This window comes from Chlorocebus sabaeus, chromosome 12, assembly GCF_047675955.1.
Source record: "Chlorocebus sabaeus isolate Y175 chromosome 12, mChlSab1.0.hap1, whole genome shotgun sequence".
Taxonomy (NCBI): domain Eukaryota; kingdom Metazoa; phylum Chordata; class Mammalia; order Primates; family Cercopithecidae; genus Chlorocebus; species Chlorocebus sabaeus.
In genome coordinates, this window is record NC_132915.1 from 727,749 (window position 1) to 744,450 (window position 16,702).

General features: G+C 42.8%; 1 protein-coding gene across 14 annotated transcripts in view; it reads right to left on the reverse strand.

Moving 5' to 3' along the window:
* The window catches only part of FANCC (FA complementation group C), a 325,195-nt gene that overhangs the window by 126,822 nt on the left and 181,671 nt on the right, over positions 1 to 16,702 (reverse strand). For all 14 annotated transcript variants that reach the window (XM_073021384.1, XM_007969912.3, XM_073021383.1 and 11 more), the window contains one exon: positions 14,386 to 14,480. In XM_073021384.1, coding sequence (XP_072877485.1) covers positions 14,386 to 14,480 — 95 coding nt within the window. The remainder of the gene's footprint in view (positions 1 to 14,385; positions 14,481 to 16,702) is intronic.

The window sequence follows — 16,702 nt, forward strand, 5'->3', positions numbered from 1 at the left end:
ACCAAATGGACTTGAAATACCGAAAATGGGAATAGCAGCAATTTCCACATTTTCCAGAGCTCTGTAAAATGATGCTAAATGCCATATTTACCCTGCAAAACTATGAAATGCCAAGAAAATTTTTTCAGACTAAATAAAATCATGGTATTTAAGAAAGCAATGGCATTTTGCGGATTTACTAAATGTACTTGCTGAATTTAGAACCTACCAACAATTCTACTACCCTAATAAAGTATGACAGAAAGCTTTTGTGGTTTCCAAAGCTTCAGGGAAAATACACTTACAAAATTATAAAAAAAATTTTCCACAATTTCTCTTTTTCAGATGCCTGTTACCAGCCACTTCCATTCAATAACAGACGGGGTGAAAAAGAAAAGGATTCAACTTTATTGTAGTCCCTGATCTATGCTCTAGGGATAGAAAAGGACACCAAAAGGCACTGAGGATGGCAGAGGAGAAGACAGCATCTTCCCAGGCAGCTGCCCGGGAACACGGCAGAAGGAGTGAGGGCAGCTGCTGGGATGCGCTGTCTCCTGCTCCTTCCTCTCGCACATTCTAGTGGCTTCTGTCATGGATCCCACCACATCTTCCCCTTATACTTCTCAGGGAAAGGTCTATCTTCAAATTGTCTTAGAGGAAGACACACTGCCCGGTTCCCAGAGAAGACGGAATGTCCACCCCCTCCCCAGGAGGGCAAAGCAGAGGAGGAACAAGTGTAGTATCTGTGAAGGATGTTGTGACAGGACAACCATATCATATTCAGCTGTCTCCACTTTGCCCAAGGTCACACCCCCATCCCATAGTGGCCACATCTCAAGGACTGATGGCTGTAGAGTTACAAAGGTCCAGCCCTCCTGTCCCAGCACAGGAAAGCTCTGAAGGGCCTCCTGCTTCTACCCCACAGGCACAGCTGATGGTTCTGTGGAGACTGCACTGCAGCTAAACTGTTTCCTCTGCACAGTCCTGCCTCCTTCCTTTCTACTCCACAGCTGTTCCTCCCCAAAGCACTCCCTGAACACTAATCTCCATCTCAAAGTCAGAGTTCCTGAGAGCCTGACCTATGACATCATCTCTCAACCCACTGTCTCTCCTTTCTAAGAGAACTGATCTAGTTGGTCAGTTCAGGAGAGAAAATTAAAAATGCCCCACCCCCCCATAGGTCCTTCTTCCTTCCTCTTTGCAACTTGCCTTGCCTGTGGAAAGGCTGCGTCCTGGCCTACCGCTGCACCATGCTGGGCCAGGCAGGCTCAGTCCCGGCCAAGCGAGCCCAGTCCCAGCCAGGCAGGCCTCTGGGGGCTCAGCTCACCAGTGCCTGGTGGATTTATCTACTAAATCCAGAGGAGCCAACCGAACCACAGACACAAGCTACATTCTTGAATCTCTTTAGGTGTAAAGGAACTGTCCAATTGCCTGCCTCTGACATCTTATTCTCCACTAGTTCCTAAGACAGGAGACGACTGACAGAGAGATGTTACTAGTCTCCTAAAACCTGACACTATCCTCCACTGCTCCACTCCCACTGCTCCAACATCTAAACCTGCCAACTCCTGCCCTCCTGCACCGTGCTGAACGTATTTTCAACAAAGAAGCTACCATCTGATTAATATTTACATATGTGTCCCCCAGCCCCCATTTAAACCCTTTCAATTAAATGTCTTGCCTTTCAAGTTAAGTGAATTCTTTACTACGGGTCAAGTGGCCCATTGGGATCAGACCCTATCTAAACCTTCTTGAGTACCTAAAATTTGATCAATGAGATGGCCACTTTTCTTATCATCAGCAAGAAGAACGTTTCTAGCTCTCTCTCTGCCTACACCTCAAATCACTTTCAGGTCTCCTAGTACCACCCAGGCCCTGAGCCTCTGCTCACCTGGGGCCTTCTTCTTCATGTTGCAAACTCAACTGTCCCCCTCTGGAAACCTCTTAACCACCTCTGCAATCTCTCTGCACTCCTACAACAAAGTGTCTCTCCCTTCCCTCTGGCTACCTCAGTGCCTTCTGCACGCTGTTCCACCCCTTCACCTGGTAAAATGCAGTAAAATCACCAGATCCTCAAAGGCAAGACCCTTCCATCCCAACACCTGCTTGTACACAGTAGGCACTCAGGAAACAACTGTGGAATAAATGAGGGGTGGAGGATGAAGAAAAGACGGGCGGGGAGCCAGGGAGGAAGCAGGGGCGTGAGAAGCATGGCAGGTGCCGTATCACAACACTCTCGCAGCACTGCTGCCTCACACCACTGATCTATAAACAAACTCACAGTCCTCCAAAATGTGTCCCCAACTATTTTTCTAACCTTAATTTTAACTTCTCCCTCTAGGTACCTCATTCTCCAGCCTAACTGGAGTAATCACTATTTCTTAGCCATGGTCAACTCTGTCCACTCTCTTCTCTCCATGTGGAAGTCCCTCTCCTAATCCCACCACATTTTGCCACAAATATTCCTATTCATTTCTTTACTGATTCAACAAATAATCACCAAATGCTTACTGTGTGCCAGGCACTATCCTAGTCTATACAACAAGGTCTCTGCGCTCATGGAACACGTAACTATTTGGGAGGTAATGGGGAGACAGAAAAAAACCTAGCACGTCAGGAGCTGACCAGCACTAAGACTGTGCAAGCGAAGGGAGTGAGGGTCTAGCACAGGATGATGAGGCAGGTCTCCATGAGGAGGCGACATCCAGCAGTGACCCAAGCGGTACCCAGAGGAGCCGTGCTGTTCTCGGAGAGGAGCAGTGAAGACAGATGCTTAAACCCCCAAGCCCCAGGAGGGAGTTGCTGGGCACACGTGGGGAACAGTGAGGAGGCCACTGTAGCTGAGAGAAGTGAGAATATGAGAGAGAAAATCAGTAACACCCCACAGCCAGGTCACAGAGGGCCTCACGAGCCAAGCATGGACTTTGCATTTCACTTTGAATAAGACAGGAAACTACCGGAGGCTTTTGAACAGACACTTAAAAAGATCCTTCTGGGCTGGGCGCAGTGGCTCACACCTGTAATCCCAACACTTTGGGAGGCCAAGGCAGGAGGATTACCTGAGGTCAGGAGTTCAAGACCAGCCTGGCCAACACAGCAAAACCCCATTTCCACTAAAAATGCAAAAATTAGCTGGGTGTGGTGGCAGGTGCCTGTAATCCCAGCTACTTGGGAGGCTGCGGCAGGAGAATCACTTGAATCCAGGAGGTGGAGGTTGCAGTGAGCTGAGATCACACTACTGCACTCCAGCCTGGGCGACAGAGTGAGATTCTGTCTCAAAAAAAAAAAAAAAAAAAAAAAAAAAAAAATCCTTCTGGCTGGGACTCTAGGAGAGCACGCACAAAGACACTGCAGTGTTTCTGGAGAGGGTAACAGTGGCGTGAATGGGGGAAGAGGCAGTGAGGCTGGTAGGAAGTGGTCAGATTCTGGACACGAGTCACAGATAAAATCAACAGATGGGATGGATTGACAGACTGGAGGTGAGATGGGAGAGTAAGAGCAGTCAAGGATGATGCCAGGGCTTTTGACCCGAGGAAACAGGAAGAATGAGGCTGCTTCTTAACTGAGTTAGGGAAGCCTGGAGGGGGACTAAAATTTTGGGGGAAAGATCAGGAATAAAGTTTTGGGGGAAAGATCAGGAAGTATTCTGGAACATATTTAGTTTGAGATACTCATGGTCACCCAAGTGGAGATGTCACAGAGGCAGTTGAAAATGTGGGTCTCAGGGGAAAGGTTCGACCTAGAGATGTGGGCTTAGGACCTGTCAGTGCATGTGTGCACACATGTACACACACACACACACACACACACACACATACTTTATAATTCTTTTATGGCTTTTTCCAGTGATCTTGTAACAGATCACTTCAAAATAAAACAAAATTCTGGGTAGTCTGACCTTTTAGAAAAAGAGAAGGGAAAAAATTCTGAATTATTAAAATTTAAAATAATTTTAACCACTCAGTAGTTTTTTATTTTGTGCCTGCTATGAGTTACAACACAAAACAAAAAGAACATGAACAAAAAGACATAGCCCAATTCTGTGGAATATAATGTTTGAAAAGCTGACAAATCCTGTTTAAATGGTTGCTTCCTTAATTATTTCACTAAAAAAAATTTGTGTAAGTTTGCCATTCAGAAATCAATGCAGGTATTTCTTTAAAGCCACAACGAAGACTCAGCCCTGTGCCATCCCCAGCAGTTGGAGCCTAGTGAAAGAGGTCTGAGGAGCCAGCGTCCCAGCCGTCGGGTGCGGCTGTAGGGCAGTCACACCACCACCTGGAGTGCAATCTAATTGTTCTTCACACCAGTGAGTGGTTCCCAGAGCCCAAGGCTGGTTTCAGGGGGGAGAAATCTTTGGAAGCACATACCTTACTTTCTGTGTTGCATCTAGCCCATGGATGAATAAAGAACCACAGTTTCCCATGCAAAATTATTTAACCTTATTGTGTCCAGAATTTTTCCTTCTTGTGGGTTCTTGATCTCACTGACTTCAAGAATGAAGCTGGGACCCTCGCGGTGAGTGTTACAGCTCTTAAAGACGGTGTGTCCAGAGTTTGTTCCTTCAGATGTTCAGATGTGTCCGGAGTTTCTTCCTTACGGTGGGTTCGTGGTCTCGCTGACTTCAGGAGTGAAGCTACAGACCTTTGCCATGAGTGTTACAACTCATAAAAGTAGTGCAGACCCAAAGAGTGAGCAGCAGCAAGGTTTATTGTCAAGAGCGAAAGACCAAAGCTTCCCCGGCGTGGAAGGGCACCCGAGCTGGTTGCTGCTGCTGGCTGGGGTGGCCAGCTTTTATTCCCTTATTTGGCTCCGCCTACATCCTGCTGATTAGCCCATTTTACAGAGTGCTGATTGGTCCATTTTTACAGAGTGCTGATTGGTGCGCTGACAATCCTTAGTTACACAGCGCTGACTGCTGCGTTTACAATCCTCTACACAAAAAAGTTCTTCACATCCCCACTTGACCCAGGAAGTCCAGCTGGCTTCACCTCTCATTGTCAGATTTCTTTTCATAACTTCACTCCATTTTACCAGTCTGATCTTGCATTAGATTCAATTTCAAGTATGAACCTTTGAATTCCACTGTCATACCAAATACTATTTAGACCATGAGTTTATCCTTCTGTTTTATTTTTCTGAGATAGTCTATATGCAATATTTGCAGAAAGTAAAAACCAAGTCCATAAAATATCTAAACTATGTTACTTTTTCAACGGTGACTGCAAACACGTTTCCTAAAAATGATACATCAAGGTCATACTGAGACAGCCAGGTGACAGGGGTCCCTGGAGAAACCCCAACCAGCCTGCCCACTGACTGAGGTGGAGCCTCAGGAAGTTCACATTTGCAGCCGCAGGGAGGCACCTGGCCCCTCCTCTTCCTGTGAGGAACCTGGGGTTTGAATGGCAGGCGGGAAGCACTCCAGCAGGGACTCTGGTCTAGCAAAAGTCCCTTTTCTTCCTTTTTACCCAATAAAACCCATTCTCACTCACCATTCAAATTGTCTACAAGCCTGAATTTTCATGGCCATGGGATAAAGAATTCCGTCCTTAGCTGAACTAGGGAAAAGTCCTGCAACAATCCTATATTTGAAAGTTCCAAGTGTGGAGAATAGAGTTCGTGATTAACCTAAAGAGGAATTCTTGTGAGGGTGCAAATCAAAGAGAGGGATATTTTAAAAAGAAACTTATATACCAGTCCTTTATTATTCGGTAAATTATAACATGGAATAAAGGTATTACTTGAAGGCCACTCTCTCTTTTGGCAAGATCTTGTGGTGACCTCCAATTGTTGTGTTTATGCCATTTCAGCCACCATGGAAATGAGTGTAAGCTGACTGTATTAGTCCATTCTTACATCGCTATAAAGAAATACCTGAGACTGAGTAATGGAGGCAATGAATAATTTATAAAGTAATTATAAAGAAGAGTTTCAACTGGCTCATCGTTCTACAGGCTGTACAGGAAGCATTGCAGCATCTGCTTGGCTTCTGGGGAGGCCTCAGCAGACTTATAACCATGGTGGAAGGCGAAAGGAAAGCACGTATGTCATGCAGCCAGAGAAGGAGCAAGAGAAACAATGGAGGTGCCACACACTTTTCAACAACTAGACCTCGCAATAACTATCATAAAGACAGTACCGGAGGATGGTGCTAAACCGTGCATGAGAAGCCACCCTCATGATACAATCACCTCCCCCCAAGCCCAACTCACCCTCAAATTGGAGATTACAATTCAACATGAGTTTTGGGTGGGGACACAGATCCAAACCATATCAGTGATAAACTTATATATTATGAACTCACTTCCGGATTGTGCAAAGGAGTAAAATTAACTGAGGCTGGGAAGAAGGATGCATATCCTTCTTGCATTCTTGAATGCATGTATCTTTACAATGAATGGCAGTGAAAAAACAAATACAAATTAAAGCAATATTTAAGAAACTGAAAGTACTTTGTTAAATTCACCATTTATTCATAAAATCCTTGAATACATAAGATTTTTTTCCTGCAACTGTGTCCATGTGTCCCTGAGTTTCATAAAGCTTCAAAGAAATGTTTTTTTAATGCCCCAAACAATGTTATCGCAAAATGCTCTTGGCTTTTAGTAACAAAATCCTGAACCAAACAGCTCAAATAGAAAAGGGAAGAAATTTGAGCATTTATGTCTGGGAAAGACTTGATCCAGGGTCCACACAAGGTGAATATGACCTGTTTTCTCTTTCTTTTTTTCTCAGCTATGTTGTGTCGGGACTAACCCCATTTCCAGAGAGGCTCTGATCTCACGGTTCCACATGACCAAAAGCAACTTCAGGGATTATGTGCTACTTAATTCATGCTCATCAGGAAAAATACAATCCACGTCCCAATCTTGCAAACAAATGTTACAGCCCTGAATCTCATCAGCCTTGACGGGGCTCATCTTGACCAACCACTGTGGCCAGAGGAACAGAGAGGCAGTGTTGGTTAAGCCAGGTAGGACCCACTCCAGGAGCCACATAAGATGCCTCTCACCCAGAATGAATCATGCACAGCTGGGAAATTCAGGGTACTATTAAGAAGGTGGGAAAGGAGGGGAGATGGATACTGGCAAAACAATGAATAAATATCCCCTATACAGGCAAATACAAAAATTCAATTACCAATTAATCTTTAAAAAATAACACCCTGAGGTTGTAGAAAGTCAAGCAAACAGAACACAGGTAGGAAAAAATATCAGTAATGTGTTTGTTACTTAAAAGTCATAAAAACAGTAGATGGAGCTGTGGAAGAGGAATCGCTAACATCCCAGCCTCGTCTCTGAATTTCACCTTGCCTCTGCTATTTTTCACTAACCACCTTATTTTCCCTTTTAAATTGCCATTCAAACTTGAACAATAATTATTTCCCTAGGTTTCCATATCTCAGCCAGGCTAGTAAAGGTATAAAACCATTCCAAGGAGAGGAAAGAAAATTTCTGCCAAGTACAAATCTGCGCATAGGTTTGGCATGTCTGGAGCTAGTGCAGGAAGACGCTAGGATCTGACGCTAGGATCTGGAAAGATCAGGGAGTGGCCTTCATGGTATGTGGGTGCAAAAATGGAAAATGGAAAGATATCAGGGTTGAGAAAAGGTGAAGAGAAGCTGCATATACAAAGGTAGCATGTGGATTTTATCAAAATTTATGACTGGTTAATAAAGTTGGGGTGTGTACTCCAAAGAGTGCACAAGACAGTCCACCGAGATGTGAAACAACATTAGAATGTTTATATGTAAGAAGAAATCAGCTTTATTAATATTTCACAAAGGTACTTGCACTACAACCTTAGCCAGTCTAGATGACAGATGGTCACGTGTCACAAGTAGTCCAAGTGGGGCCCTGAGGGAAGGGTGGGGATTCCACCTCACAGAGGGCTGGCAGGAGCCCCTCCAGTTCCCACTTCCGCTCAGGATATGCATTATGGTTTCCGTATGACCAGTAAGGAAGGTCTGCTGATTATGCTATCTAACTGAAGGAACCATCAGATGGACACCTGGCTTCAAAGGATCCCTGCAAAGAAGTCAGAGATTAAAAATACTACTATGAGTGCAACCTAAGAAAACTGGGAAATGGTAGCACAGATACTTCTGCAAGTTAATCATCAGCCTCATTAAAAGGTTAGGCTAATTAAATGTTGGCAAAAATGTTTCAAAGTTATCAGGAAGATTATCTGAAACAATAAACTTGTACAACTTGTCATTCATTTATTCATATCATATATTCATTAATTCATTCAAAAATTTATACTGTGCCAGGTACTGTTCAATTTGCTAGTAACAGTACACAAAACTGAGAAAAACCAATTTTGCCTTAGAGGATAGTGGCCATTGAGATTCTCACCAAATTGACTAATTGCAATGCCAATCAAAATGCCAACAAGTTATTTTGTGTTTTAGTGAAACCTGACACACACATTCTAAAATTTATGTAACAGTTAATGCTAAGTTCTAATATTAGCCAAGGCGTCTTGATGAAGAACAAGATGGAAGAACTTCCTCCTGGACAGCAAGATACTCAGAAGGCCACATTAATGACGACAATGTGGAACTGGCATAAAGATAGTATATCTGTCAGAGTTTGCCAGAGAAACTGAACCAATGAGACAGACACACACATACACAGGGATTTAGTATCAGGAATCAGCTAACACCATTACAGTAGCCAGCAAGTCAGAGACCCAAGAGAGCCAATGCCCGGATAACCAGGAGAGTCACTGGTATAGTTTCAAACAGAAGGCCAGCAGGCTTTAGACCAGGAAGAGGTGATGCTTCAGTCTGAGTGTGAAAGCAGGAACAGGACAATGTCTCAGTTTACAAGCTTTCAGGCAGGAGGACTTCTCTCTTCCTCAGGGGAGGGTCAGCCTTCTTGTTCTAGTCAGGCCTGTCACTGAGATAGGGCCCACCCATGTTGGGATGTGCAATCTGCTTTACTCAGTCAACCAATTTAAATGCTAATCTCACCCCAAGACACCCTCACAGAAACACACAGAGTAATGTCATCAGGACCTTGTGTCCAGTCAAGTTGATACTAAGATTAATACCAAAGATAAACAACAAAAACAACGGAGACATTCAGGATCACACCTGTTCACCCAAGGCACCTGATGTATGACGAAGGTAGCACCACAGATCACTGGGAAATGATTTTCAATAATGGTGCCAGCCAATGGGATATCAATGTGCAAACGAGACGAAAGCGGACTACTTACTACCTTACACCATATCATAAAAATTACAGGTGGATCACAGACTTACATGGGAAAAGCAAACCAACATGCTCTTAGAAGATAATATGGAAGAACTTTATGACCTTGGAGTGCAGAAAAATTTATTAAATAAGGCACAAAGTGGCCGGGCGTGCTGGCTTACACCTGTAATCCCAACACTTTGGGAGACTGAGGTGGGCTGATCACCTGAGGTGGGGAGTTTGAGATCAGCCTGACCAACATGGAGAAATCCCATCTCTACTAAAAATACAAAATTACCTGGGTGTGGTGGCACACGCCCGTAATCCCAGCTACTCGGGAGGCTGAGGCAGAAGAATCGCTTGAACCCGGGAGGCAGAGGTTGCAGCGAGCCGAGACTGCACCATTGCACTCCAGCCTGGGCAACAAGAGCGAAACTCCATCTCAAAAAAAAAAAAAAAAAAAAAAAAAAGCAACAACGGGCACATAGGGGGCAGGGGCATCCAGAAGCAGTCAATGTTCTGTTCTATTTCCTTGGGTGGTGATTACAAGGATCTTTCACAACTTGTTAAGCTTGGCATTTATGTTTTGTTTAAGTCTGTTAGATCTTTAAGGTTTTTTTTTGAAAAAGAAGAAAGTAGAGGACAGAAGCTATCCGGATATTGCTTAGTACTGCATTTCGAAAGGGAATACAGATAGAATACACCACCTTCGGACCTCTGTTCCTGGCACCCTGTGTGTGTGTGTGTGTGTGTGTTTGTTTTTCATCAGAATAAAAAATAATAGTGGTATGGTTTTGCCAGAGAAGACAGGCATCCTCCCACACTTGGCAGGCCCTGGAAACCTTCCCCGTCTATTGTAGCATCTGAGAACAGACTGTCTTTCTAGGTCCAGTGCTGTATCCTCAGCCTCTATAGTAGTGCCTGGCAAACAGCAGGTGCTCAAAAAGTATCTGTTCAGTGGATTCACCAGTAAAACTACGTTTTTCAAGACCACATATTCCCAAAATACATGAAAGAGTCCCAGAACTTCGTCTCTGAACTGTAAGAGCTGTTGAGGTGGTGCTCTATGACGGCACATTCAAGGTTGTCAGTAAAACTCCAAAACATTTTACTAATGTGTTTCCAATATAACACATGCTAACATGTCAAGTGTCAAACAGAAGCATTTTTTCTCTGTGCTAAAAATACAACTCAGTCTGTCATTTTCAAATGTATTAATTAATTTGAATGTTTACTGAATTTTGTAATTTACCATAGAAATTATTAGTTTTCGATTTAGGGTATTTCAATCATACTTGTAATGCGCCAACAACACAGAATGACCCAAGATTTTATTACCACAATTAGAACATCCTAGCACATGGCAGGCCCTAATAAATACTTGCTGAATGAATTAGCAAACATTAAAATATGGCTGTTTTATAATGTTCACAAGGATATTGCATGACAAGGTACACATCTTTAACATGTACCACGTCACTCTAAAACCTCCATGAAGAAAATATCACCTCTAAGATAAAATCAAGTACACCCGAGATGTGAACTGATTTATAAACCAACCTACAGACTACCTTCTATCTTGCTGCATTTATGGCCAACATGAGATTATGTATGTACTGACTGATGATGGGCAATGTAATTAGCTTTAGAGTTAAGAGTTAAATAATTAACATGTTAACAATAAACTGTTAAGAGTTGAATCATTAATATGTTCTTAGACATCGTTTTATCGGTTCACATTATTTATAGTTCAGGCTTGCTTGGTAACTAAGGAGGGAAACCGTTTTCCCAACCTCCCACATCCTCACCTGCTCCCTACCCGCACATTCATCTCAATGTAAAGCATGTTCAGGACTTGCTCAATTCAGCCAACCGCACCCTAATCTGGCTATCGCCTCCTTCATTGCCAAAGTCCTCCCTCCTTTACCGCCAAGTTTCTTGAAAGAGTGAAGTTTATCACCTCTGCTTCCTCACCTCCCCATCGTTTCTCAGTCTGGAGCAACCTGGCTATTCCCCTCCACCTCTCACCAAACCTCTCCTCACCGAGTCTTTGCTCACAGTGGCTGAATCCAAGTAGCGTTTCTCGACCCTTCTGCCTTATGCCCCACAGCCACCCTGTCCAACACAGAGGCCGCCTGTCACATGTGGCTGCAGAGCACTGCAGTGCAGGAAGCACCAGGGAGTCACTGCACTTTTTATTTAATTTTAATTCAATTTTAATTTAAACACCGACACTTGATTCAGTTATAAAATTCCTTGGAACAACTTGGGTATGTGAATCTACTTTTTCAACCCTATATTTTATAAAATCTAAATACAGATCAAGAATTTGCAAAGAAAATTTAATGTCTGAATGAATATACAACACGTAGATGTAAGTGTTAGTGTAACACACACACTGGATTTCAAAGATACGTCATGAGAAAGATAATCTCATTAGTAATTTTAATATTGATTACATGTTGAAATGATGGTATTTGGGATATACTGAATTAGGTAAAATATCTTCTTAAAATTAATTTTAACTATTTCTTTTTATGTTTCTTAAAGCAGTACCTGGAAAGTTTACCATTATCTATGCAGCATGTATTTTATTCCTACTAGACGGCGCTGCTCTATGGCATTAGATATGAATGTGCACTAATTCTCCATTGCTTCTCTCCTTCTACTTCTTGGACCCCTCCTTGTATTCTGCAGCATCAATCATTCTTCCACTTCCCCTTAAGGTCAGTGTCTCCCAAGGCTCTCTCCAGTTCCCCTGGGCCCCTGTCCCAGCACCCACCTTACCTAAGGCTTCCACTATTCCCACAGGTGGCTGACTTTCAACCCTCTGCCAGCAAATCAGCTTGCTCCCCTGAGAATAGGATATTCACCTGCTCCCTGTACATTTCCAGCTATACCTAAGTGTATTGACATTTAATCTGCCATTATACCTGCTGGGTATTTACCTTATTAATATTTTATAAATCGGGCCCCCTCCTCCATTTCTTTGAGGCCCTCTCAATTTCTCAACTTATCAGTACCATAGCTTCCAATGTCTATCTTTGCCCTCTTCTCAACCAACTTCCTTTTGCTGTTAGTCTCTAAAACTCACACTGGCGACATGATTTCTCTTTTTTTTTTTTTTTCTTTTTGAGACAGAGTCTTGCTCCGTCACCCAGGTTAGAGTGCAATGGCATGGTATCAGCTCACTGCAACCTCTGCCTCCCAGGTTCAAGCGATTCTCCTGCCTCAGCCTCCCTAGTAGCTGGGACTACGGGCGCCCACTACCACGCCTGGCTAATTTTTTGTATTTTTAGCAGAGACAAGGTTTCACCATGTTAGTCAGGATGGTTTTGATCTCCTGACGTCATGTTTTGCCCACCTTGGCCTCCCAAAGTGCTGGGATTACAGGCGTGAGCCACCACGCCCGGGCATGACCTCTCTGTTTAAATACTCTGGTGGCTGCCCCACTGCCATCAAGATAAAAAGCTTCTATAATCATATGCAAGGACTGTACTTGCCAGACTCTCTGGCTTCGTGCTTCATCACCAACTCCACAAAACCCCAAGTTCCAGGCACACCTAAGCACTCGCAGTCCCCTGAATACGTTTGCTTTCTCACCACCATACTTTGCATAGTCTATTTATGCTGACAGGAATATTCTCCCTAACCATATCCTTGCTCTCCTAGCTGTCCTTCAGAATTCAATTAAAACGTCACCTGCCCCAGGAAATGTCTCCAAACCCCCACGTGAAAGTAAGTGTCCCCCTCTACGTCACCATCATACCTAAACACAGCTCTAGTCATAACCCAACCACGCTTCCCTGGAGTGACCCGGTTACCAGTCTGGGAATTCCCTGAAGGCACGGACTAAGTGTTTTAACTCCCTGAACTATACTTAATAAGTACCTACTAATAAGTAGATAGATTATTAAACAAGGAAAACACAGAATAAAATGTAAGGCTAGAAATTTTTAAATAGGCTAATAAAGTCATGAGTTAAATGAAGAAAGTTGACCCAGTCATGCTAAAAACACTTCATTAGATGGCCTACTTCAGGACTCAATGAGCTATCTAATGCAAAATTATATGCTAAATATGCATTAAAATATCAAATACTCAATAAAAGCAACAATTAAAACAATTAAGGACTAAATATGTTACTTTGTTTCTTAGGCCTTGTTACGCATTCTTTCTTCCCTAATTCTACTTATCCGTTCCTTTCTTCAGTTCCTTATATTAATTTTCCTTCCAATTAAAGTTTGTATTCTTTCCTTCCATTGCCCAATCCCTCTGACTCCCTTCTATTCTTTCAAACAGAAAAATATAAATACAGTCTTCATCATCTCTGTTAGCAATTTTGTCTAAAACAAAGAAATCGTAAAAAGCAGTGAATGTAACAATCTCACCAGTCAGACTGACAGACAAAACCATACGCACTCATCTGTTTGGACGATTTCATAATGCTAAGCAGCTAATCTGAACCACATGCACACTAAGTGGAGTCTGACCGGCACCAGCAAGTCCTGGGGTTGCTGCAGAAGGCAGCGTGGGGAACAGAAAAGAACAGCCAATGCGCCGCCGATGAGGGCAGCTGCAGCCCAGCCTCACCACAGCTCCACCTGACGCCTGCCCTTCGGGAGAAAGCAGAAGCAGACAGGGAAATCTAGGAAGCTGTCAGCTATCTGGACTAGCACAGTAGGTAGCCAGTTGCAAAGTGTGAGCAGCAGAGGCCACGCAGCACCAAGATCTAGTCTGTGCACATGCTGGCCCAGGCGCCAACTTCGGGACACAAAATAAAGAGTGCTGCTCCCGCCGCACTGCTGAATTTTCATGTTACTACAAAACAGATTTTGAGAGAGGCAGGGAAGCAGGTGGAAAGGAATCTAAACCAGGTTGGTAGGAAAAAACAATTTTTTGAAGGATAGCAGTTGTTAGAGTGAAACGGAATACATTAATCACCTGAAAGAAGTTTTTCAAAACCACTCAACATTAGGTCTTCACCCTGAAGAATTATATCTTTTGGAATTCACAGTCGAGCAAAATTGAAATCTCCTGAAACACTTTTTACCCAGCAAGATAATGTAACAGTGAAGGGTATGTTTGAAAAAGTTTCTAAAATGTCATAGAACTGAATCCCCCCCAACAATTTTTTAAGCAGCACTTTTAAATAATCAATTTAATTCAAAGAAGTGCAGAGCAAGATTTACTCTCTTACCTGTACCCAGGAGTTAAGTTTTGATTGTCTAGAATTCTGTGGTTCTTTGTTAATTAGACAACATAAGCACCATATTAGAATTTTTTGGCTTTCATCTACAAAAAGGAAAACTTAATAAGTTTTATCAAGCAGAAAAAATAATCAATATAAAAATATTTTAAACATTATATTTAGGAAAATCTCAAACTACTAAGTTCACAGTACAAGTATCCCTGAATGTAACGTTTGCTTTCTCACCACCATACTTCGCACATTCTCTTTCTGCTGACAGGAATATTTTCCCTCACTCTATCTTCGCTCTCCTAGCTGTCCTTCAGAATTCCCTAAGCTTAACTTTGCGGAGTGTTTTCCTTCTTGTGGCCTTGGGATCACTTAACTCTTGTGTGGTCAATCTCCTTTCTGTAACAGTAGCAATTTTTAAAGCCAAGTGAGAACGATGGAAAGAACTCAGAGAACTGGGCCATGATCAGGTTTTCACATTTCCAGCGGTTAGTAATTTCGACCTTTCTAAGGCAACTTAATGGTTACAGGCAATGAGTAGCCAATATTTCTGATTTAATCTTTTAATTTTCTAATTTGCCAAAATATCTTCACTTGTTAAAAATAAATTTAATAAAAAGGATTGTTTTAAAAAATATTTTTAGTACCAAGTGTTTGGATAAAATAGAAGTCTCTTACATGCTCCTTTACTCTAAAATGTAAATTCTTTAAAACACAAAACTTTACCAAACATGCAATACAAATCTGAACTTTGAAATCTTACGTTCTGCAGAAACAGCCACTTGATGAGCCACTTTCTTTTTCCCCTTGTGGCGACTGAGTCTATTCCAGTGAAGATTGTACAACACAATTAAGAAACAAAAACGAGGCCTAGAAACTGAAGATGTCAGTACCCGAGCTAGGGCAAAGCAACTTCAGACTTGACAAGGCCATGGAGGTGAGGCCAAGACACCCGGTGCCCGGAATCAGTCCTCTCTACCGCCTCATCTTCTGCAATCTAATAAACCCAAGCTTTCTCTTTTTTCTGAGGCACAGTCTCGCTCTGTCACCCAGGCTGGAGTGCAGTGGCATGATCTCAGCTCAGTGAAACATCCACTTCCCAGCCTCAAGCCATTCTCCCACCTCAGCCTCCTGAGTAGCTGGGACCACAGGTGCGTGCCACACACCTGGCTAATTTTTGTATTTTTTGTAGAGAAGGGATCTCACCATGTTGCCCAGGCTGGTCTCCAACTCCTGAGTTCAAGTGATCCTCCTGCCATGGCCTCCCAAAGTGCTGGGATTACAGGCATGAGCCACCGTGACTGGCCAGAACCCAGCATTTCTAAGGACTTCATTAACAAAGAAATAAGAACAATGCCAACTCTAGTAAGCGACTTCTGTGTTTTATCCACAAACTAAAGATTGCTAACAGTAATTTTTAAACCCATTTTTTCCCATGAACATACATAGCTTAAGCTTTTCCAATAACTAACATCTCTGAAAAAACTTTATCAGGGGTTATTCTGAGGCCATTCATTTTTTTCCCCTAGTTTTTATGAGTTCAAATAAAGTATTATAAAGCACTGGCTTGCCTGAGATCAGTTCATTTCAAGAGTCGTATAATTTAACCACTAAAGATTCTAAGATTCTTCAGGCTGAACCAACGCCACTAATTAAAAATGTGACTGTTATGCTTCCCATAGTTTAAATATTAGAAGAAATTCTACCTAGCTTCATGTAGCAAGTGTGACAGATGCACCCAATGACATCCTTACACATGCAGCAAGCTATTAAAAAGAATGTAATCTGATGGGGATAATTTCCAAACACCACTCACCACCAAAAAAAAAAAAAAAAAAAAAAAAGGAAAAAAAGAAAGGAAATGTCAGTTTATGAAGCTTAAATCTAAAAGAATACCCAAAACTGGGAGTTTCCCCAGGTGTGGAGTGATTACACAAACTTACTTCAAACAGTATATTATTTTTTATTTTTCTCCCAAAAAATAAAAAAAGAGAAGGAGCCAGAGAAACTTCCACCCAGCCTCTAGGGGGTGACTTTCCGTGCCCAGAGTCAATGCACTGAAATGCACCACTAATGAGCTTACGGCTTGCTTTGCTTAGGCAATTTACAAACATGAGCCCCAGACTGCTGCTATTCACGAGTGCCACCAGCACTCACTCCAGGGGCTGGCATCTGTCAGACTCTACCCTGGAGGCCTTGAACTCAGGCTGGAGCATCCCACAAGGCATGTTAAGTGAGATGGGAAACTGCCTTGGATTCACTGCAGGGACAGTCGCTGACAGTCCATCTTAGTGTAAATTTGGATTCTAAAAATGAG